The sequence below is a fragment of the Elaeis guineensis genome, unplaced genomic scaffold (assembly GCF_000442705.2).
Source record: "Elaeis guineensis isolate ETL-2024a unplaced genomic scaffold, EG11 Super_Scaffold_1000045, whole genome shotgun sequence".
Lineage (NCBI taxonomy): Eukaryota > Viridiplantae > Streptophyta > Magnoliopsida > Arecales > Arecaceae > Elaeis > Elaeis guineensis.
In genome coordinates, this window is record NW_027332425.1 from 2,272,139 (window position 1) to 2,297,489 (window position 25,351).

The 25,351-nt window shown below is 39.4% G+C and overlaps 1 protein-coding gene across 2 annotated transcripts in view; it reads left to right on the forward strand.

The window, feature by feature from the left end:
- The window catches only part of LOC105034683 (pyruvate kinase 1, cytosolic), a 158,045-nt gene that overhangs the window by 22,763 nt on the left and 109,931 nt on the right, over positions 1 to 25,351 (forward strand). For both annotated transcript variants that reach the window (XM_029261699.2, XM_010909921.4), the window contains exons 5-6: positions 23,155 to 23,232; positions 23,580 to 23,711. In XM_029261699.2, coding sequence (XP_029117532.1) covers positions 23,155 to 23,232; positions 23,580 to 23,711 — 210 coding nt within the window. The remainder of the gene's footprint in view (positions 1 to 23,154; positions 23,233 to 23,579; positions 23,712 to 25,351) is intronic.

The following is a 25,351-nucleotide window of genomic DNA, read 5'->3' on the forward strand; positions in this document are numbered from 1 at the left end:
TAAACCATATCACAATATCCGATTATCAGGTGTCAATGATACCTATACGAGATCAAATTCAATAATCAGAAAGAATACGAATGTCATATTTTAACGGTTTAGATTGGGTCCGATCATTTAATTTCATCTACTCAAAATCTAATTAGGACATAAACGATCCAAAGTTTGACTATCAGATCAAATCGAATTCGAAGTGATAGGATCGAGGTTTCTTTATTGGTTTCATAAAATCAAGTAGAGAGAAAATCAGAGGAGAGTGAATTCACGAGGTACAATTCGAATTGATCAGGTGACATAATCCAATATTACGATTGATCCAATATCTCGATTGGTGAAATCAACATGATCAAATCAAGTCATGGTTAGATTGGGATCATGGATGATCAAATCTAAGAATTCATGGTTTGATTAAGGTGAGTGCCAGCATGCTGTCCGACAATCATAGATCAGGATTCTTCATTAGATCGAAAATATTAAAAGAAATTTCTTCATTGACATATCTTTTTAGAGAAAGAAATTGATCAAGAGAGATAATTTTAGAGATAAATTCTAGAGAGAGAAAATTCTAGAGAGAAATTCATCTTGAACTCTTCAGACGATAGGATTCAATAAATCCGATCGATCAGATCAAATCATACTGAAATTATCATAAGGATAATTCAATAAAATCATAAAAATAAAATCTAAAAAAAATCTGATCTGATCAAAGTGGGTGTCGGTGTACCGTCCGGCGATTACAGATCAAAAATCCATCACTAGGATCATTTAAATTCATCATCATTTTTCTCAAAATTCTAGAAAATCTTAGGAGAGAAATAATCTAGAGAGAGTAGAGAGAGACTAGAGAGAGGAAGAGAAAGTAGAGAGAAAAAAAGAGGGGGAGAGAGGGAGAGAGTCTATATTTTTTTTCTATTTTTTCTATTTTTTTTTTTTCTTTTTCTTCTTTTCTTCTTCCCACGAGTTGCCTTGGGCCGAAATAGGGGACCTCACAGTCCCCTGATTAGTAGCCGACCGACGGTCGATCGGTATAAGACTGGCCGGCGACAAGAGAGCGACAACGGGCGGCTCGGAGGGACCCAAACTGGTGGCCGACGGCGACCACCGGCGCTCGAAAAACCAAAGAAAAGAGGATAAAAATAGAGGTTTCTTCCGCAACAAAATTTGGCGACTCCGGTCGCCGGTGATCGTGCACACGAGCACGGAAAGAAAGGAGGAGAAGAGAGGGAGGGGAGGAGGCTCACCTTCGACGCCGGCGAAGCTTTTTCGACGAGAAATCTTGATGGGCACAGGGACGGTCTTCCACAGTGGCTTTCCGACGATTGCTGTGATGGACTTCGGGTTCTCCAACGAGAGGGAGGGAGGAGGGTTCTCCTCCTTAAATAGAGTGGAGGGGGCTCTTTCCGACTCCGGTTGGGAGTCGGTGAAAGGAGGAAGAAGACTCCCTTTGGGAGTCTTCTCCTTTGTTTTCCCTTCCTCTTTTTTTTTGTTTTTCGTTTGGGTTTGTGGGTTGGGTTTAAGGCCTAATTGGGTCGGGCATAATAGCTCTTCATGGGCTTGAGGTCCAAGTATTGAAGACCTTGAGGGGCTTGGTTGGTGCTCCGGAGACTTTGGGACCAAAGTGGAGAAAGGAAATCAGAGTTTTTGGGTCTTAGTCGACTCTGACTAAGATTGGATCGACTAAGTCTCAGGAAAAGTGGTCAAATAGAAAGATATATTTTGGAAACCTGTGGCTGGCACGTAGGTGAGTCGACTCAGTCACAGTAACTGAGTCAGTTCAATCTAAGACTGAGTCAACTCAATTTCATGGGCAAAACTGTGCGGATTTTCTATTTTGAGCTCGGGTCGGATTTGATCCTAGGGGTCTTAAGATCTGGTTTGAAAGGTCTTAAGGGGGTTAACCAAGGGTTTGGACTGGGATTAGGTCCAAGGGATGAGAGCATGCAAGACTTGGGCTTGGGTGAGTGCTTTCATGTATGGGTTTCCTTTGAAAATTTTTTGGGCTTGGGTTGTTTAACTCGTTGTAATTGGTATATATACAGGTCAATGTAATACCAAGGTATAGAATGAAATAGAGTTTTTTCTCCTGAAACCCTAGCTGCCTTTCTTTCTCTCTCATGTCCCTAGTCTCCACCTAGGGTTTCATGCTAAGAAAATTTGCCATCCAATTTAGACTTCCGCATTCTCCTTGTTCTCTTCTTCAGATTTTCAAGATTAACACCCAGGTTCCACGCAAGACATCGGTTTACGGTTGGTATCGGAGCGGTGCCAGGTTCCAACAATTGGTATCAGAGCGATATCATCCCCAACAATTGGTATTAGAGCGATATCATTCCCAACAATTGGTATCAGAGCCAGATTGAGCGTGGGGGAGGAAGAAGAGAAGATCGAGGAATTTTCTGCAGTAGAGGATTAGCAACGAGGTTTTAGATCTAGGGTTTTCTCCAGGATTTGCGAGGAAGGAAGAGATCTGGGGGCTGCTGTCCACCATCCCTTATCAGGTATTTTTTAGATCTATCTGTGCTGTGTGATTTGGATTAATCAAGGAAAGCAGCGGGCTAAAAGTCAGATTTGATAAATTTGATGGAAAGGGGAGTTTCACCATGTAGAAGACGAGGGTGGAGGATCTGCTGGTACAGATGGGATTGGATTCGGCCTTGGAGGATAGGTCGGAGGGGATAACTGGCAAGCAGTGGGTGTCCTTAGAGAAAAGGGCATGTGCCATGATTAGAGTTTGTCTGACAGATGAGGTGTTATATGGCATGTTGGAGGAGAGATTACCAAAGAGTTTGTGGTTGAGGTTGGATATATTGTGCATGAAAAAGAACATGCATAACAAGTTGATGTTGAAGAAGCAACTGTACAGTCTTCGGATGCAGGAGGGTAAGGATTTTACGGGACATATTTAGCGGTTCGATTGGATGAGCATGGATTTGCTCAACATTGAGGTGGAGCTTGAAGAGGAGGATAAGAGTTTGCTGCTGTTATGTTCGCTATCTGGAAGCTTCGATCTGTGGGTTATGACGTTGTTGTATGGTAAGAAGACACTGGTGTACAAGGAGATCGTGCCAGTGCTCAGATCCAACGAGCAATGGAAATGAATGATGAAGAGGGAGGTCTTCCAGGAGGGCCTTGAGATTTCGAAGAGGCCCAGGAGTGAAAAGTAAAAGGGCGAGCAGATAGGGCGGAGATAGTCTCGGAAAGGCAACAAGGAAGCTAGGTGCTATAAGTGTAGTGTAGCAGGGCATTTTAAATGGGAGTGTCCGCTTAGGAAGAAGGGAGAAGAAAGGAAAAGCTCGGATTTCATAGGTTCAGTCGTTGAATCAAGAGAGTCGGATGAGCTCTTGTTGGTTTTGAAGGAGCCCGTGAGGTGCGGAGGGTCCGAAATGACTTCGAAGGGATCCACGAAATGCGGAGGGTCCGAAGTGTTAGAAAATCATTACGGTTTCGTACGTGTAGTTTAAAATTTTTCTAAACATCTATGCAGCAAAAATAAATAAATTAAAATATTTTTAATTTATTTATGTATCAGATCTGATCCGAAAACCGTAGCAAGGATCTTGACATGAACATGCAACCATGATCTAAAATCAAAAAGAAAAACAATCGTTAGAAAAATAATCGGAGATTAGATCTCCATACCTTGGATCCTGCGGATGTCCAGAGTTCTGATCGTAGCCGCGCATGCGTCGGGCTTTTGCCGGTATCCACACGGAGACGTCTGATCAGAGCATCGAGATCATTGGTGTGCTAGCACCTTGCAGATCTCGCTCCTCAACTTTGGATTTAGATCTCTTCTTCTAGATCTTGAAGGAGATCGCTGCACGAACTCTTTCGCGCAGATCCGACGGAATTTGAACCAGATCACCACGAAGGAAAGAAGAACCCTTCTTCTCTTCTTCTCTCTCTTTTTCTCTTTTAGATCTGATCACCTATCAGATTTGGGCATTGGGGATGAAGGGGAGAAAGAAAGGGGCGTTGGATGGATGTTTGCAGTAAGAAGACCCTCTTCCTATCTCACGCACGCCACCTCTCTTCTTTTATCTTTTGTCGCATCAACCAACAAATATCTCACGCCCAAACCCTTCTTAACGCCCAAGAGATCTAATCTCTTTAAATCATAGGCGTTCCAATCCAAATCAATGGATAGAAGGGCTTTGAGATATGTTGTATTGTAAGAAAGAAATCTCCTCTCACAATTAACGCATGTCCACTTTCTTCAATTTTCTTATTGCGCAAAAAAATTTCTTTCATGCCCCAATCAGATAAGTTTTTATCCTATTTTGAATCATATTCAAATAGAAAAAAATTTGGAAGAAAGAGAAACCCAGATAAGGTGGGGCGCCATGCCCCCTCCCCTTTCATGCGCGCAAAAACAAAGGGGGCGCATTTTCATGCGCTCCCTTCTCTTCTCTGCATGAAAACTGGAGAGAGAGTCCTAGCGAACTTGGGCTCTCTGAATCATGGTTCAACTGGTTCAAGTTGGGTCTTAATCGGGTTCAAATCGAATCCAAATCGAGTCGAATTCGAAAGGCCGTCAAGTTAGATCCAATCGAGCTTGAAATTCAAATCTGATTTGAATAATTGTACCCAATTAGCATTAAATTAAATTAAATTAAATCTGATTTAAATTAATTAAGATTTCATAATTTAATCAGTTCCAAAAAATTACAATATTTGCAATAAGTCTCTGCGCTAACAATTAGCAGCTGTCAAAACTGTAACGATTACAAATTAGCAGTTTCTAAAATTCAAACTATCAATCCGATTGATAATTCAAATATGATCCAAGCCATTGATCAGGTCATGCTTCTTTTGTATGTGACCCTTCAGGTTCTATTATGTCTGATAGTGAGACATCGTGATCTCCATCACAGTATCATCGAAACTCTTTTCGATGGGCTGAAACGATTCTAACTCACTTTAACAAAGATCGTTGATCCGAAAATGATCTAAGTGAGTTCTCACGATCCACCAGTGACGTCTAGCAGCATGTAGTGGTAACCCAGTAGAATAGAAAAGATGAATCCCTAGGTGCAATTATCGTGCAATGCAATCCTCTATCGTGAGTCCCGACTTGATGGAGGTCATGGAGAACTCGTCAAACCCATTGTCAGTCATATGCTAGATTAGCTCGATTTGAGTTCATTTGTGAATTTTATGGAAATTTTTTCCACTATTCACACTTTGGCCAGAGATTTCTTGAATTGTCTTGTGAATCACATAGGACTTCTCTTTTTCCATCAAGGTCGATAGATTCCATCTAGGTGCATCCTACTCCAAACAGCGAACCTGAACCTACAATAGCCAACATGCATAACAAGAACCCGAATAGCTGGGGATCAAGGGAACATGCAGTTAAACTAAGTAGCCTTGCTGCGAATAGCCAACACACCGCAGGTCAAAGGATCAGTCATACCACTGCAACATCGAGAAAATCACTGACGAGTGAGTAGACATCCAAGTGATTTCTCATGTTGGTCACGCTCAGTGCAAGTTGTTCTCTAACAACCACCTGCACTCTTATCCCAGTCTCTCTACACTGCAGACTCGAGACTCATCTATCTAAAGGGAGGTGATCGTGCATCGATCTTGAATGGATTGATCACTATTTTTCGTGACATCCTTTGATCGGAAGCATTTAGAAATTAACTAATGATGTATGTTTCAAATTCTCAATATCTTGAGAATATACAAAATCATCTTTTTAATTCTAGGACAAATCATAGACATAAATAACATGATTGGTTATAAAGATTGCCCATCAAGTAAAAACATGCTCTAGAGACAAGTAAGTGTCAGTCAAGATTGGCTTCTAGAGCACACATCTAACAAACTCTCACTTATACTAAAGCCAATCTGCCATATATCTGAGCCCCATCTTCTGAAGATAGGCTTCTGTGTTTAGCTGGCTAGGTGACTTGGGCCTACCACTATTATGTGGAGTTTACTCTCTATACTTCCATATATTTCTACTTGAGGTAATTGCGTATATCTTTGTTCTATATGCATGGACTTCTGGTGAGATCTTGACTCCTTAGCAAGGGCTATGGACCATTATCTTTGCAGTACAATATCATAGCATCTAATGGTATGACATCCAGTTCTGCAACTATCATAAGAATCAGAACGCATCCTGCACATCTATAGCATATTCAGCTTTCATTGGTCGATTGCCTGAAACCCTTCAATAAATTGAACCATACATGCTGATGTAGACATTCTACCATTAGCATCATTGTATCTTCCCACTCTTAGCTTTAACTCTTCTTCAAAGACGATGAATAATCCCTTAGTGCTTCTCAAGTACTTAGGGATATTTTCATGGCAATCCAATGCTCCCAGTCTGGATTCGATTAATATCTACTCGTGACTTTCACAGCAAGATATACCAAGTCGAGTACATAGCATGGCATACACCCATGCCTAAGAGGATAACGGATCCCTCTTGGAGGTTTCAATGCTGAACCCTTTCAGCAGCTCCTCTATATACTTGTCTGTGAAAAATAAACATCCTTTCAGGATCTCTCTATAGACCTTTATTTTCAGAATGTTTAACATAGGTCTTTGAAAAGAAAATTCTATATGTAACCACATCATAACCAATATCAGCGTGGGACCCTCCCACTGACCTTCATGTAACTACATGATTTCTCATATCACGTTGTTGTAGGTTTTGGGATCATCCCTATGTTCCAATCTCCCTCGAGAAATATTTTCCTTTGAATCGTTTGTAAGGATATCAAGTACCTTTCTAAATGATGGGAGATCCTGCTAGACCTACGAGGTGGAGGAGGTACTACATATATTGGCTTATCTTAAATAGGTTATATAGGTCCTGTGACTCGTTGTTCTTTAGAGATTCTCTTTGAGTTCATCTTCCCATGTTTTCAAGAAAACAGTATGATTGCTCATAATCACATTGTGAACCACTGAAAAGAGAAAGTGACATCTTAAACCCTTTTGGGATACCCTGTAAACGAGCTCTCACAGACCTATCCTCTAACTGTCCACCATATCATATCTCATATGGTGTGGTGAAACCAACTTTAGAGGAAACCTAATTTAAATTTTAGAAATTAAACCTTGTTCCTAAAGAAACAATAATTGAATTAGTGATGTTCATGATGGACCGGACCATATCTCATATAGCACCATTGCTTCTCACATATACACCGTTAAGCTGAGGTGTACAAGGAGAATTCTATTATGAAATTATGCCATTTTCTTTAGATAATCGACAAATTTTCTATTTGGTATTGCATCCTCGATCTGATCAAAGTACCTTTGGGATTTTTCTGATTTATCTTTTTCTACTTCACATCTGAATTCTTTGAACATTTCAAAGTCTTTTAGATTTGTATCTTACATACATATCTATACCATGACTGCTCATCAGTAAAGGTGATGAAGTAGTGATAACCTTCTAGTCAGGCTTATCAAATGAGCCATACATATTGTATGTGCACTAGAGTAAGTATCTGAGTGGTCTTATCCCTTTAACCTATAAAGGACAGCTTGATCATTAATCTTCAAAGAGATGATTTACAGATTAGATATGACTTAACAGTCAATGAGCCTAAAGGCCCATTTTCTCCAATCGACAAATCGTTTCTTCTCATACATGATCTAGCCAAAAGAGCCATATGTATGCTTTAGGTATTTGATTCTGGATCTCTCAGACCCAATGAAATTCACTATTTTGCTCAAATAAGTTCACAAATGCATCACTATGCAAATGATCAACAACTAAATCCAAACGATAATCATCGAGATTAGGTGCCGATGGCCCTCAGTGCAACTTTTGCACCATTGCCGACTCAAAAGAGTCACTTCACCTTCCCTCAGTCTTCTTTCTTTCTTAAACCTTATATTAAAGTGCGTACTAGTCTAATGAAAAAGAGAAAACCGTAAGATCAAATTTTGAGCAATTCGATATACCTTCCAAAGGCATATAAATATTTTTTTAGGTTCTTCAGGTATGTACCTCTGAACTTTTCAAGATCCTTTAGTTACTAGCATATTGATCAATTCATTAAGGTGCTATAATATTTATTCATATAATAGTTTCACAAATTATCCGTATGAATTAAAGATTGCAGGATCAAATCCATTAGCAATTTCATATGCATGGTCATGTTGAGCTTTTCAAACTCTTCAATGTTCTTGATCATCGATCATGAACAAACTGCCCATCACCTATCTCATGCACTGTGCAACTCTAATAATCTCACAACTATTGCAGATGAATCAGCATATCATTGGCAGTCTACATGTTTTTATGCGTACATTGGATTTTATCAACTATGAAGTCTAATTTATAGCACCTAATCTAATTGTCAATGTCTAACCATTTATCAAGTATAGCTCGTTGACCATGGATTGGACAAGCTGGTGACATTGGGTTAATCTGGTCAAAAATATGGCTTAATTTCTAAAAGCTAAGAACTATTCTTAGATTTTTGAGCCAAAATATGTAATTGATTTCGGTTAAGTGGTTGATATTTACGATTCGAGCTAGAGGGTTAGAAGCTGAAGAATTAATCATAGAGAGTAAAGATTTAATTAGATGATTGTAATTGTAATAGTTTGTTTTAGGGACTTTAAAAACAAACAAAGGCTCTTATTAATTTTTCGAGTCTCTCACACTCTTCAGGTGGAGAAACGGAAATTCTAACGCGATAAGTGGTTCTAGTGGGTGCTGCGATCCTATTGATGTACGGCACTTCACCTAACAGTTATTGGTGACACATATACCAATGTGTGGACAACTTTTTGTCCAGATGCTTCTCCAAGCATGTTGCAGCAACTTGGTCTCTAAGTCCTTTGGCCTCACCTAACAGTTATTGGCATATTTTTTAGTTAAGTCCGACCCATCGTTCACCAGTGAGTGCAAAGCCATCATTGGGTCCCTCACCTAACAGTTATTGGGTCCAACCCCATCTTTACCTCGGGGTATCTAATGTTAATAGAGTGGTTGTACCTTTTCGATGCAACTGAATCACTGTAATCAGTCGAGAACGATCAACGTCGGAAAAGGCATCCGCATTTGTACAATGGTGGAAGATCAGAAAACTTAATATTTAGTGAGGACATTTGAATTTAGATCTCTTCTAATTAGTCACATACATCTGATGTAATGATTAATCTAATTTAGGTCAGCACATTTCATGTCTGACCAACCTAGTCGGTATGGGTGAACTCGGGTTAACAAGTAACTTAATATAAAATATAATCTCCCAAGATGGCCAGATAAGTGAAGATGAGTGGGGGTCCCCCCGTTGCTTTCCTTAGATGCCAACGAATTGGTCAGGTCAGACAACGGAACCAATTAAAGAACTACTATCTAAGACTTGCCTTAGACATCAAATTGGTTGATTAGAATCAATTAGGTTAACCTATAGACTCGGGCTCGAATCACTGAGCCAAATTCAGTTTTGACTTAATTAATTCACATCAAATATGAATCAATTTGACCAACTACAACTAAATTCAATTTTGAGCCTCTTTGACCTAATCTCAACCAACTCTTGATTAGGTTTGATCAACTGCTCAAAATTGAAAAGGATTCTAACCTGATCTAATCAATGATCCTAGTTGTTGTTTAGTCTCTAAATCTAATTTGTTCAACCCATATCCGAAGCCCATATTTTATGCATTGAAATTTAGATCTTAAATTCATAATTTCAGATCTTATAATTTCAAATCTTAATTCTCAATTAAGTGCATTATGTACATGGATTTGAGTTTAGATCTCGAAATATTTTATAATCTAAACAATTTATATTGTATCTCATACAATATGATTGTCTGCAGAATCTAGTCGATTCATCTTCGTACACGAATCGACTTGTCACAGTGAGTCGGCACACACTGAGACAAACAGAAATCTATAGACCTAGCCTGCATAATTGAGTCGGCTCATCAGCAAATGAGCTGACCTACTAGGGTCATGAGTTGACTCCAACAAAAATGAGTCAACTCACCAAGCACTTGAGTTGACCTAATTGAGAATCGAGTTGACTCCATAGGCATAGCAATCACAGTTTCATGGTTTCATGCAAATAGAGCCTAGGATTTTGTATATAGGGTTTTGCAGAAATTAAGTTATAGATTGTGTGTCAAAACAATATATCAAATATAATATTAATCGGTTTAAAACATAAAAATACATGCATAATTTGATTTAAATCTAAAATATATATCGCATATAATTTTTCATTCGCTGTTCATCTTCATGGAAAACATCACAGTTAGTACCCCTACACATCATAAGAGAAAACCCATCAAATGGGCAAGAGAGGGACTTTAATCCCTTCATCATCTTATGATCGGATGGCCATGATGATTATCCCAATTCGATTACTAAGCTATTAAGAATTTAATCTAACATATCACATATATAATCAATTAAAAAATTAGATCTAATTATTTTTTCCATGTCAAACATATGAAAATAATTTTAAATCTGTGCATATAAGAGAAATTTCAGCAATCATACTAGATCCAAATTAAACCTTAATTGATATATTCAGATCTAAATAACTCATGATATATTTCAGATCTGAAACAATTTCAGATCCAAAATAATCTGTAATTATATTACAGCATGTAGAAAATTTAGATCTAACCTTAATCGATGTTCTACATCGTTCTAGGACAACCATTCAGCATAACAGGATTATGTCAGGACAATCTTATTTCAAAATGAGTGGATCATCAAACTAACCTTCAGATTTGATTTCTACAAATTAGATTTCAGATCTGAGGAGTTTTCATGTTCGTATCAGAACCTATGCTCTGATACTACTGTTAGAAAACCGCTACGGTTTCGCATGTGTAGTTTAAATTTTTTTTTTAAATATTTATGCAGTGACAATAAATAAATTAAAATATTTTAAATTTATTTACGTACCAAGAATTTTGACACGAACATGCAATCATGATCTGAAATCTAAAAGAAAAACAATCGTTAGAAAAACAAATCGAAGATCAGATCTCCATATCTTAGATCCTGCGGATGTCCGGGGTTCTGATCGTAGCCGCGCACGCGTCCGGCCTCTACTGGTATCCATACGGAGATGTCTGATTGGAGCACTGAGATCATCGGTGTGCTAGCACCTTGTAGATCTCGCTCCTCGATCTTGAATCTAGATCTCTTCTTCTAGATCTTGAAGAAGGAGATCGTTGCGCGAACTTTTTCACGCAGATCTGAAGGGATTTGAACCAGATCACCATGAAGGGAAGAATCTTTCTTCTTCTTTTTTTTTTCTCTTTTTCTCTCTTAGATCTGATCACCTATCAGATCTAGGTGTAGGGGAGAAAGAAAGGAGGCGTTGGATGAGTTTGCAGTAAGAAAGAAGACCCTCTTCCTATCTCACGCACGCTACCTCTCTTTTTTTTTTGTCGCACCAACCAACAAATATCTCACGCCTAAACCTTTCTTAATGCCCAAGAGATCTAATCTCTTTAAATCATAGGCGTGCAAATCCAAATCAATGGATAGAAGGGTTTTGAGATAATGTTGTATTGTAAGAAAGAAATCTCCTCTCACAATTAGCGCACGTCCACTTTCTCCAATTTTTTTGTCACATAAAAAAAATTCTTCCATGCCCCAATCAGATAAGTTTTTATCCTATTTTGAATCATATTCAAATAGAAAAAAATATGGAAGAAAGAGAAATCCAGATAAGGTGGGGTGGGGTGCCAACTATTGGTGCCCCCTCTCCTTTCACGCATGCAAAAACAAAGGGGGTGCATTTTCACGCACTCCCTTCTCTTCTCTACGTGAAAACTAGAGAGAGTCCCAGGGAACCTGGGCTTTCCGAATCATGGTTCAACTGGTTAAAGTTGGATCTTAATCGGATTCAAATCGAGTCGAATTCGAAAGGCTGTCAAGCCTGATCCAATCGAGCTTGAAATTCCAATCTGATTTGGATAATTGAACCCAATTAGTATTAAATTAAATTAAATATAATTAAATTAAATTTGATTTAAATTAATTAAAACTTAATTCATAATTTAATCAGTCTCAAAAAATTATAATATTTGCAACTAAGTCTCCGCGTTAATAATTAGCAGCTATCAAAACTGTAACGATTACAAATTAGCAGTTTCTAAAATTCAAACTATCAATTCGATTATAATTCGATTATGATCCAAGTCATTGATCAGATCATGTTCTTTTTGTGTGTGACCCCTTAGGTTCTATTCTGTCTAGTAGTAAGACATATCGTGATCTTCATTATAGTATCATCGAAATTCTTTTTGATGGGTTGAAACGATTTCAACTCATCTCAACAAAGATCGTTGATCTGAAAACAATCTTAGTGAGTTCTTATGATCCATCAGTGGTGCCTAGCAGTATGTAATGGCAATCCAGCAGAACAGAAATGATGAATCCTTAGGTGCAGTTATCGTGTGATACAATTCTTCTATCGTGAGTTCCGACTTAACGGAGGTCATAGAGAACTTGTCAAACCCCATCGTCAGTTATATGCTAGATTGACTCGATTCGAGTTCATTTGTGAATCTCGTAGAAACTCTTTTTCAGTATTCATACTTACTCTGATAAAAATTTTCTGAACTCAGTCTTACGAATCGCATAGGATTTCTCCTTTTCTATCAAAATCAATAGGTTCCATCTAGGTGCATCCTACTTCAAACAGCGAATCCGAACCTACAATAGCTAACATACACAGCAAGGATCCGAATGGCTAGGGATCAAGGAAACGTGCAGTTAAACTAAGTAGCTTCGCTGCGAATAGCCAACACACTGCAGGTCAAAGGATCAGTTACACCACTGCAGCATTGAGAAAATCACTGATTTGTGAGTAGATATCCAAGTGGTTTCTCGTGTTGCTCACGCTCAGTGCAAGTTGTTCTCTAACAACCATCTGCACTCTCACCTCATGTCTCTACACCGCACACTTGAGACTCATCTGTCCTAAAGGGAGGTGATTCGTGCACCGATCTTGAATGGATTGATCACTATCTTCCGTGATGATCCTTCGATCGGGAGCATTTGAAAATTAACCACTAATATGTATGTCTCAAATTCTCAACACTTTGAGAATATACAAAATCATCTTTATTAATTTTTAGGACAAATCATGGACAAATGACATGATTGATTATAAAGATGCCCATCAAGTACAAAACATGTCCTAAACAAAAGTATGTGTCAGCCAAGATTGGCTTCTAGCGCACACATCTAACACGAAAGGGTAGCGACGGTGATCGAGGTGCAGCGGTAGGCCCAGCAGGTCACCATTGGGTGGTTGGCCTCGGATACAGGATTGTCTTCATGGCATCAGGGGGACTTCAGATTCAGGTGGAGCACCAGATAGAGATAGCTTCACAGGTGAGGAAGGTTTTGACATGAGTTCAGAGCAGAAGGGTGTAAGAGCAATATCCCAGTATCAGCACTAGGGTTGCACAGAGCCAGATGGAGCGGAGTGTGCAGATGGAGAGGCATGGGTCTGAGGACCGTGTCAGGTGGAGTATCAGATGCAGCGAGTGCCGGCATAGGAACACTGCAGTTTCTCAGGAAAGTTCAGGGCAACAATTGATGCAGCTGTCAAGAAGAAGGATGCCTACAATAAATTTCGAGGTGGTATCGAGGAGAAGCAAAGGTCTTCAGCGATGGAGGCGGCATCCCAAAGGTCTCCAAAAGAGCTCAGAAGCTGAAGAAGGTTGGCGGTGGCAAGGATGTTCGCACAAGGGGCTGTCAAGGCACGCAGCGACAGCAGGATCGTGCAGAAGGACATTGCCAGGTGTACCAAGGCTTGGAGGTAGCAAGATGGAGATTGTAGGAGTTGGTGTGGTGCTCTCAAGCCTTAGGAGGTCACAGAAGTCAGGGTAGTGGCTCTGAGAGACTTGGATAGGTGTGGTTCTAGGGCTAAGACAGGAGTGATCCTAGGGTGGAGATGGTGTGTAGCTCTTCACGGGCTTGAGGTCTAGATATTACAGACCTTGAGGGGCTTGGTTGGTGCTCCGGAGATTTAGGGACACAAGGTATGAAAGAATAAAGGCCTACAAGCCAATCGCATATAGGATGCGATGGGGTATTTTTCTATTATTTATCTTCTAAACTCATGTATTTAACTATTATTTAATAAAATAGGCTTTTCGATTCATTATATGCTGTATTTTATTATTGTTTTTTAAGATTATAATGAATCCTATAGGTCTGGATAATGGTTTTAGAGCCGTGATGAGATCACGCCAATGAGACCTAAATCTTTGATAGCCTTGACCTAAAATATTCGCAGTCATTGATTCATTGAGTTGGAGATCAATGATATCGGTAAGATTGGCACATCCTATGTATGCTCATTGATGAGGATGGTTGATCTCACAATCATTTATGTGGCGACATTAGTACAAAGATGTGGGTGCTCATTAGAGAATGAGTTCACTAAATAGATCTACGAGAGAATATTTGATGGAGTCTCATTTACATATCAGCTGATTGTTCTCTAGTGGAAGTTGTGCAAGTGATCCTTTGATCTAAGATCATCATGGTATCTTGTGTATGTGAATCCATATTTTGGTTCACTTTCTAACTTGATTCTCTGATCCTTGTGTAGGGTGTTCTTGATGTGAAGTGTGCATGGAGGTTGTGAGTGGTCAATAAGGGATCAGTCACTCCTAATAAGGGGAGCGAACATCCTATGTGATCTTATAGGTTGATGATTCTGAAAGTCTTTGGCCAAAACAGGATAATAATTAGAAAGAGATTTCTAATGTATCATCAACTGAAGCATCACCTTCTGCTAATAAGCAATTGGATTTGACATGATTCCATGCCCATAGCTTATCTGGAATGTTGTTTGACTGAAGGATTGAATTGCATGATAACTTGCCATTGAAGGGTGTTTTGATAATTTCTACCAAATTTCATATCTTTCGGATAGTCATGACACATTGCTAGATGTCAATCTTGATTTGTGGACTCGTTAGAATTAAAAGAGTTTAATTCGAGAATTAATTAGGAAGAGTCCTAGTTAATTGGGACTCTTGAGCTGACCTAATCTGATCAGATTAGGGTTAGGTCAAAAGTCTGTGTCCACTGCTGGCTAGATTTGGAACCCAATGGGTCATATACTTTGGGATTTGGTCTTGATCTGATTTAATTACGATTTAATGTAAATCCTAGGGATTAATTTGATTTGCTAGCACATTGTATTAACCAAGTTTCTAATTAGGTTAAGTTCAAAGTGTTTGAGCTAAACTGAACCTGTTGCCTTTGACTTGATTGGATTATGTCTATTTTAATTGGACTCCTACCTAACTTGAAAGAGTTTCGGATGTGGAAGGACTCCTCCATGCCACTCTGGTTTCATGCCAAAAAAAAATGCCGCCATCCTCTCTTTTATGGATTAAGAAGAGGAAGAGTCCTTCTTCCTTGAGACTCTTAACTACTTACTTTTCTACCGATTCCTTAATTATCACATACCAAAATTTATTAAAAAAATTATGGGGTGCAGAAGAGGAAGAGTCCTTCTGTGTGAAGCCTCTTCTGCACCACTTAATTCATCGAAGAAATTAATTCTCTGCATGAGAGATGTGGAGCGCCTAGAGTTGGCGCCCCTTGGGTCTCCTTGACACTCTTCACTTCCTATTTAAATGGGGTGCCTCTTATGGGATAAGGGCTGGATTTTGGTGAAAAATCAGAGACCTTGGCATGTGATAAGAGAGAAAAAAATCTGAAAAAAAATCAAAAGAAAAGACAAGGAAAAAATTGAGTGGAAAAATAGAAAGAAGATGTGAGAAAAATAGCAAGTGAGATGTGTTTGTCCTAAGATTTAATTTTTTCATGTGTTGGAGGACAAAATCAAATCCTAGGTTTTGAGACTTCTGGAGAGAATTCTCTTGGTGTGATCCTAATGGAGAAGTCGAAAGCAATAGTGCATTGGTGCGATTGTTCTTTAAGAAAGAAGCCAGCAGTGTTCTTTTGAAGAAAAGGTTATGACGGTGCACTGGTAGGGAAGGACCTTGACCATCTTTTGTGTGGATCACCATTGGAGAATTTCTATTTTGGAGTCTCGTGGAGATCACCTTCTTACCATACTACTCATTTGAGAAAGTATAAGTTTCTAACTCTTTGCATGCTTGGATTTTGTTTTGTTCGACATCTACAAGGTGATTCTAGTGTTTGAATTCCGGTTCGACAGTCTTAATTGTTAATGCTTTCGATTTGCATGTCAAAATTTTTTAAAAATTCATATTCCACTGCGTGATCGGAACCCAATAAGGTGGAGCAAGAAACCAGAGCCAAGGTTGAAGACTGTAGGGAAGAAGCAGTTTCTGGGTCTTAGTCGATTCAGACTGAGATTGGGTCGACTAAGTCTTAGAAAAAGTTGCTAAACAGAAAGACAAGTTTCGAAAATCTGTGGATGGCACATAGGTGAGTCGACTCAGTTTCAAACTAAGTCGATTCAGTCACAATAACTGAGTCAGCTCAGTTTGAGACTGAGTCAGCTCATTTTCGTGGGCAGAATTATACGGATTTTCTATTTGGGGCTGGGGTCGGGTTTGATCCTAGGGGTTTTAAGGCCTGCTTTAAGAGGTCTTAAGGGGGCTAACCAAGAGTTTGGACTGGGATTAGGTCCAAGAGATGAGAGCATGCAAGATTTGAGCTTGGGTGAGTGCTTCATGTATAGGTTAGCCTAAGGAGTTTTTTGGGCTCGGATTGTTTAGCCTATTGTAATTGGTATATGTACAGATCATTGTAATACCACGGTATGGAATGAAACAGAGCTTTTTCTCCTGAAATCCTAGCCGTCTCTCTCTCTCTCATGTCCCTAGTCTCCACCTAGGGTTTCATGCCAAGAAAACCTGCCATCCAATCCAGGCTTTCGTATTTTGCTTCTTCCCTTCTTCAGGTTTTTTAGATTAACACTCAGGTTCCACACAAGACATCGGTCCATGGGTGGTATCGGAGTGGTGCCAGGTTTTAACAATTGGTATCAGAGCGATATGATCCCCAACAGCCACAGTCATTTGTCAATGAGTGTAGTGGTGAGGAAGAGGAGTAATCATAGGTGGATGGGGCCTGACAGGTTTAGTACCTGTAGGAGTTAATGACGAAAAAATAGAAGAAGTGGGAGAAGGCTAAATCTTATACACAAAGAATTGATCATCACTATTAGCGGAGACAGATGAACTAGAAGAAAAAGAGAAAGGAGTAGATTCAAAGAAGGTAACATATGCGGAAACAAGATATTGATGCAAATCAGGAGAATAACAACGATATCCTTTTTGATGACGAGAGTACCTCAAAAAGATACACTTGAGTGATTGTGGATCCAACTTGGAGACTTGTGGGCGAACATCTTGGACAAAATAAGTACAATAAAAAATTCTAGGAGGCAAAGAAAATAAAAGACGAGAAGAAAATAAGACAACAAAAGGGACTTGACTAGAAAGAATAGAAAGAAGGCATCCGATTGATTAAATAACAGGTTGTGGAAACAGCATCAGCCCAAAACTGTTTAGGATCTTTCATATGAAATAGAAGTGCTCGAGCCACTTCCAACAAGTGTTTGTTTTTTCTTTTAGCAATCCCATTTTGTTGGGGTGTAACAACACTAGATGACTGATGTATGATATCATGTTCTATCATATATGAGGTAAAAGCATTCGAGAAATACTCTTTAGCATTATCACTACGTAGAATATGTACCATAACATTGAATTGGGTTTTGATTTCAGCATGAAAGGCACAGAATAAAGAAAACAATTCAGATCAATTTTTTATTAATAAAGCTAACTCTTGAAAAATCATCCACAAAAGTAACAAAGTACCTAAAACTAGACTTGGACTCGAGGGGACAAGATCCCCAAACATCAGAATGAACATTTCAAAAGGGGTTGCGATGCAACCCTTTTATTGACTCTAGGAAAATAAAGGACTCTACGGTGTTTAGCAAACTGATAGACTCACACTCAAAAGCTGAGACAGAACTTAAACTAGGATATAACTTTTTCAGAGCATCCAAAGAAGGGTGACCCAAACGACAATGGAGATGAAAGGGAGAAATAGCACTCGAGCATGCAATTGACTGTGGCACAAAATCAGACACGTTCTCAAGAACGTACAGTCCATTGGTCTCACGACCTCTACTAATAATCCTCTTCATCTCAAGATCCTAAAATAGGTAATATTTAGGGAAAAAGTGAATGCTATAGTTGAGAGCATGAGTAATCTTACTAACAGATAACAAGTTGAAAGGAAATTAAGATAAGTATAGAACAAATTTTAAGAAAAGAGAAGGCAGCAGTATCACTCCTAATAACAGGAGTGGAAGAACTATTAGTAAGAGTAACACTAGGTAAAGTAGAAGAAAGCTGAAATGAAGAGAGAATACCTGTGTTTTCTGTCATATGATCTGTAGCACCTGAATCAATGACGTAGTTGTGTGAGGAAGAGGTGAGAAGCAGTAGGTTTACTTGATTGAACAAAGGTAGCAGTAGAAGAGGATCCGAAGCCCTGAGAGGCTTGGAATTAGGTATACTGGGTAAACTCATCAGCTGTCATAGTGACTGTCTTGACCCTTGAGTCTACTAAAGTAGGAGTAGGCAATATCCCATCATGTGTAGCTTAGCAAATTTCTGACCCTGAGATTGAGATTGCATTGGCTTACCATTCAATTTCTAGTAGGTCCATTTGATATGTCCTTTGCCACAATAATAACAAGTATGTGGACCACCATCACCATGGCCCCCACCATTGTCTTAGGCTCCTCTACCACCTCTAGTACCCATCCGGTCTCTTGCTTTACTGCCCCTGGAGCCGCCACAACTTCCACCATAGCTTACCAAGGCAGAAGCTTTATTGGATGATGATCCCTTGGAAATTTCTCGATGAGCACATAGAAGACGAACATACATATCTCGAAGTGTGACGGGTGTTGAACTAGTGAGAATGTGATCTATTGCAGTACTATACTTAGGTCTCAACCAAGACAAGAAACTGACAATCGCTAGTTATTCACGCTGAGTACGCATCTGTTTCACATTAGCAGATATAGGATGCAGGCCATTTATCTCCTCATACACTTGTTAGAATTCAGTAAAATAGTCTTATAAAGAGTTATCCTTTTGCTCCGGATGGTGAAATTCCTGAGACACCTTATAAATACGAGACAAGTTCTCTTTTCCAGAATAGACAAATTTCATATATTCCCACAGATCTTTGACAATTTCACTATGAGAAAGAACATGTTTTATTGATTTATCTAGAGTTTTCTCAATCATACCATAAAGCTGGATGTCCTCCTGTAGCCGCTTGTCTCGCACAATAGACTCCTCAGGTGGATCAGCTGTCAGGTGATCTTCCTTCTCTGCAACCATAAGAAACATCTTATTGGTTTTACGCCATTCAGCATAATGCTTTCCATCAAACTTCTCATCTATAATTTTGATAGATGCTGAGATTACTTCAAGAGCAACTGTAGGTGACTTCTCTAACATTCTTGAATTCATATCTTATTTTTCAGTTTGAATTTTCTTTGCTCTTTGGTCAGCCATACCACGAACAACAAATGATATCCAGAATAGAAAGATTGAACCAACGGAAATAAAATCAGAATAAAAATCGAACTAGTAAAGAATACCTGGATAGCAGCATCTCTCCTGGGCCATTTATCAGCCAATTTTGCACTCCTTAGCGCCAACGGCACCTTCCTCTAACACCAGTGGCATTTGGGCTCAACTCTTTCAATGTGATCGTAGCTCTTGGTCTCGATCTCATCACCAGCTCCAGCTTTCTTGGGTTGCGAGCTTCAACTGGGTTGCAACTTGGGTTGCATCGTCAAGCATATGTGACTCACTTGGTCGCATAGGATTTCACCATGTGTGACCCCTGGTCACGCACTACAGACGGAGGAAAGAGGGATCTTAAAGGTTGATTAGCATAGTTAGGTTTTTTTTAGGGATTGATTGGAGATTTTGAAAAAAAATAATGGGCATTAGGAATTGTGGGTTAGTTCAGAACCCTAGGCTTTGATACCATGTGTTGCTATCGATCTCCGACGAGTTGGTCGGTGGTGAGCCGAGTTGTAGCACTTGAATGCTGGGTGGTAGGAAACCTGCAAGATGAAGTCCACTTGTCGGAAGTTATCCGGCGGAGGACCCTCCGATGCCTAAGCCGGAGAAAGGGAGCAGTAGAGAGAGCCAAAAAGCAAGAGCCGAAAGCTTGTAATCAGAAAAAAAGTTATCCGATCCCCCTACTTACTGCTATATATAGGGTGAAGAATGCCGTGACTGTGTAACTTTCATCCCTAAAATATAGGACGTGGGGATTATGGTATTTTTTGGATGGTTACCTCGTTAACCGCCATTAAGGTTGAGTAATGGACTATTCGTGGGCGCCTAGTATGCCCCACGATCGCGGGTGGTTAATACTCATACCGAATAACTGTCGTTTTATCCTTAAATTTGTGGGATTAAGATAGTCAATGAAGCATCGAGGAAGTTGTTGGTTAGGTACCGACTTGGTCTTCTTTCGTCGATCTAAGTCGGCTCAATTCATAATGTCGCAGACTTAGTTGGTGGGAGATGAAGATAAATGTTAGTTGGCCAAGCGACGAGGATCTACCCCAACACTTGTCCTCAACTCCTGAGTCCAATTCTATAGCCTAATCGGACGAAAGGAGTTAATTGATGTACGGATCTGAGTTGCTTTCTCCAACGAACTTCATTTGTTAGTCTTGAAAGCTGGCGTCCAACCATTTTGTTGTTTTGTGGAGCGAGCAGTCGTTTTGTCATTTCATAAGACATGCGGCGGTCCAGTTGTCTCACAGGACCTGCAGTAGTTAATGCCGTGAATCATTTGGAGTAGGCTTCCATAATGATTACAGAAGATTGGGCAGTAGAATAATGATTCTTTGAGCAGTCTGAGTGACCACGTGTCAGCCGGCCATTTGTTCGGTTTGTTGTCACGCGGATTTGGCTTATCTGGCAAAATTTTAATAGTGGTGCCTCGAAAAAGCCGAGAGAATAGTCAGATGAAATTACAGCCACATGTCAAGATCTCCGATAATGTTTAGATTTTCCAGGTTGATCGCGACTGTCAAGTGTATCTGTAAATAGGAGCTTCTCCCTTTCAGGTCTTCTTCTGGTCCTAGAGTTTTCGCCTTAAGCCAGAGTTTTTCATCTTTAGTTGTTTGTAGGATTCATCTCCCTGGGGATGTTTTAGGCTTCATCGTCGTCGGCCTTCTCCTTCCTCATTGGTTTCTTTGTCGTCGTCGATCTCTTCTTCATCATTGTCGGTCGTTCTCTAAAGTTGAACTTCTCTTCTCTTCCCATCATTTTCAACTTGATCGAAGCAAGTGTACTAGCCATTGGAAAGGCAAAACTAGCCATTGGAAGTTAGATTTGTCCGTTGGAATCTCTCAGAGAAATAGCTATTAGGCTACTAGTCACAGAGGGGTCGACTCCTGTTCTTCAGGGATCGACTTGCTATTTCTTAGGGTCGACTCATGAAGTGCTTTGATTTTGCTGCCCTTTGACTTGCACTTGTGGCCACTCTAGGATCGACTCAATTGAAGTTGGGGTCGACTCATCCCATCCTGGGGTCGACTTATGAAGTACTGGGGTCAACTCAGAAACAGACTACTTATGGGGTTAACTTGGCCCTGTTTGGGTTCGACTTGTGCTGCTCTAGGATTGACTCATCAAATGGTCAATTCTTGGGCCTGAGATTGTTCTGGGGTCAAATTCTGGAAACTTGAGATTGACTTGTGTAATGTGCCAGTCTGTCCAATGTAATGGGGTCAACTTGTGAAGGCTAGGGTCAACTCCCGAATCTTCCAAAAAATAATTGTCTTTTGTTTTGAGCTTGATCATTCAGGGGTTGGGTCCAAATGATCTGGGGTCAACTCCTTAAGCCAAAACTTGAGTGATTTGTTTTAGAGTCTTTTTGACTTATTTTTTTCTGAAGGGGTTTCTTTTTCATTTTAATGTGTCTTTGTAAGCACATGAGAGATTGTACATCTATTCTTGAAACACACAATTAGTATCCTTTGCACTAAAAGGTTTGTTATCATCAAAATCAATTTTTGGGTCAACAAGCTTCAATGATATTCTTAAGTGGAATGTAAGTTACTCTAGTTTTACACAATTCTGAAAAGACATTAGATATGTCTAAGGTTTTGTCAGCTTCAGATTGTGTTGATAGTTCGGATATATAAAACCCTTTGAGTTGTGAGAATAAATTTAGATTAAAAGACAAATTTATGGAGAAGTTGCTAAATTTGCGGGTTTTGTTATTTTTGTAGCCATAGATATCTAGATGTTGGATAAGTGATCAGGAGAGGCTCTTTTTGGTTTTGGGACTGATTTTTTGCTTTAAATTTTCCTTTTGGTTATCTTGGTACTGATTTTTTTGATTTAGCTTTTCCAATTTGGGAAGCTGATTATTACTAGGTTCAAATCAAAATGTTTCCTTTGTTTTGTGGACCAATCATTTGCCCCAACCAAAAAAGAATGAAAAAAAGAAAAAATCAAGATGCATTTTATCATCCTTATGGGCATCAGTTGATCATTTTTCAGCATCATACTTTTTGTAAGCTATATCCTTGCTTGAAGCTGGTACCCTTTTATCTTATTTTACATGTTTCTTTCATTATATACATGCTTAAGGACAGTTTCCTGAAATGCACTAAGTTGTCAATACTTTCTCCCTTTTTTGCCCCATAGCCACCTCAACATTTCAACCCACATGATATGGGCATTTGTATTCGTGTAATATTATAATTTTCTTTTGGAATTCTGGTAACCACACAATGCTTTGAAATCTCATCATTGCTTAATCCCCCCATAGTTCATACCTATCCTTTTCTCAATGGAACATTAGATCTAGATAATGAATTTATTGTGCTGAAGTTTCTCTTGGTCATTTATTTTGATGCCATCCTTTATGTTATTTCCACTTGCTGATATACTAATATGCCATAAAAATTGTGAAGCTATCCAGGTCTGCAAATATGCAACTGAACATCAGCTATGACAATTGACTAAATTAGAAGTTCATATTATTTAATTCACTTCAGTTTTGTAGTTAAATTGTGCATTCATGGTATCTGAAAGCTTGTTTAATTTGTTCTTTCCAATATCTCATTCTATGCAGACTTAATTTGTATTTTGCAGTCAGTGAAGCCAGGTGACACAATATTCATTGGTCAGTACTTGTTCACTGGAAATGAAACTACTTCTATTTGGATGGAGGTATGATTCTCAATAGGTTTAGATGGAAAATTTTGTGGATTAAGTTAGCCTTCTTCAAATTGCCAGAGAACTTAGTTTAGTGTGCAAGTGGATCAGTTTAGCTTCCTAATTTGGCCATGCGATGGCCTTGTTTTAACTTCACCCAAATATATGTATTGTCTTTAGATTGTCTTCACATGGCAATCTTGGCCTCTAGTCATTTTACCTGTTGTTGATTCACTGACATACTATGTACGATAGGTCAATTCCATGGTCTGAAGCCTTCAAATAGGATTGGCGTCTAGCTTGATCAATCATTATTGTGTTTTCACTGTGTACCTTTTTATTAGCTGCTCTCTATGGTGCAGGTAGCTGAGCTGAAAGGGGATGATGTCGTTTGTTTGGTTAAGAGCGGTGCTACTCTGGCTGGCTCTCTATATACATTGCACATCTCTCAAATCCGTGTTGATTTGCCTACACTTTCTGATGCTGATAAAGATGTAAGTGATGAATGCTAGATATTAATGTTTCTCAAACATTGGTTGGTATGTTTCACTTTATATCATTAGATTTCTAATTTTGCATTATTTGACTTGTGTGTGTTGGGTTCTGATGGCGCAGCGGAAGGACTAGGTGTTTAAAATTTTCATTCAAAACACTTGACGTACTGAAAACCCTAATGTCCAAAAATCCTTGACCATAACAATCAAAGTACAATTAAATTAAACTTGGATAAGAAGAATACTTGTAGCGCTAATTTCAATTTTCACGAGGCATCTAAGTGTCCGCTCTCCAATGGTGATCCATACGGAAATCGGACCAAAGACAGCGCTCCTTCTTGACCTTGCTTCAAGAGTTCTGGCCTCTAGAACTTGACTAGCCACCAGTCGATCAGACCTTCGTTCAAATTTGAGTTTGAACCTCTCAGAACCACCCACTGGTCTTGACCACCTTCTTCTGGACCTCTTAAATCCTTAGAGCTATTAGGAATAGGCTTGTCTTAAAATAACAAGCCTTTGTCTTAAATCTTAGAGTTGTAAGAGAAGGAGAGAGGGAGTGGATAAGGGATGTAAGAATTGAATGATCAATTCATCTGCCGTCCCCTATTTATAGCACCAGATGGGGCGCGCCAACAGAGAAGACACGGCTTATCTGGAAAGCCATATCAGGTCCTCGTATCACTTATCTGAGAGTCTTCAAACAGAAAGACTCATCGGGATGTGATACATCGAGTACTTCTCTCTCACGTGCGCATGCCCAGAAAGAGATGCAATTGGTGTCTCTTCTGATTCCAGATTAGTGTGAAACTTTGCCATGTATTCCTTGATTCAAATGAGAAGGCTATCAGCAAGGGATGCCCCATTTGGATAGGAATTTAAACAACAGGACTTCATCGCGGAGAGACGCGCGAGTCCTTTTTCGATCGCGCGCACGCACGCCCAGTAAAACAACGTCAAAAGCAACGCTCCATCATCTGATAATTTTCTATACTTATCACACGGAATCAGCATTTAAATCTGATCTTTATCAAGAAAAATATCAGATAATAGTGTCGCCTAAGACTCCTTAAAACAGAAGGAATCTTCGCGTCTCTTCGTGCGTCCAAAAGACCTCTCACACGTGCGGCATGGTTCTAAGAATTTCACGCACAATCCAAAGGATTTTTCATACTATAAAAGGCATGCAAGGTGGTTAAGGTTCTGATCTAATGCCTTATGAGTCAGAGACCCAAAGTAGGACTCTTGGTCCTTCTGCATGCCAAAACCATAAAGCATGTGCGCTCTTCTTAAAATTGCACCAAGAGTCCTTAACGAAAGGGACTCTTGATTTTTGGCGTTAACATGAAATGTGGCGCCTCTTTTTAGGCTGCCTCCAAGTGGCACGACCTAATCCAATTGCTCACCAAATTGGGTTAGCAAATTAGCAAAGTATGAGACCAAATTGATCTCCCAAGGAGCTAGGATTTTCACATGTGCTAGCATGCTTATCGAAAACTCTGATTGGATCCAAAACTCCAATCAACCTTATCAAAAGTGTCTTTGGCCAATTTTTATATGTGCATGATCTATTGGATTTTATATCTAGCCAGCAATAGATCCGGATGCAAGTTGATCGAATTTGATTAGATTTCAATCTAATC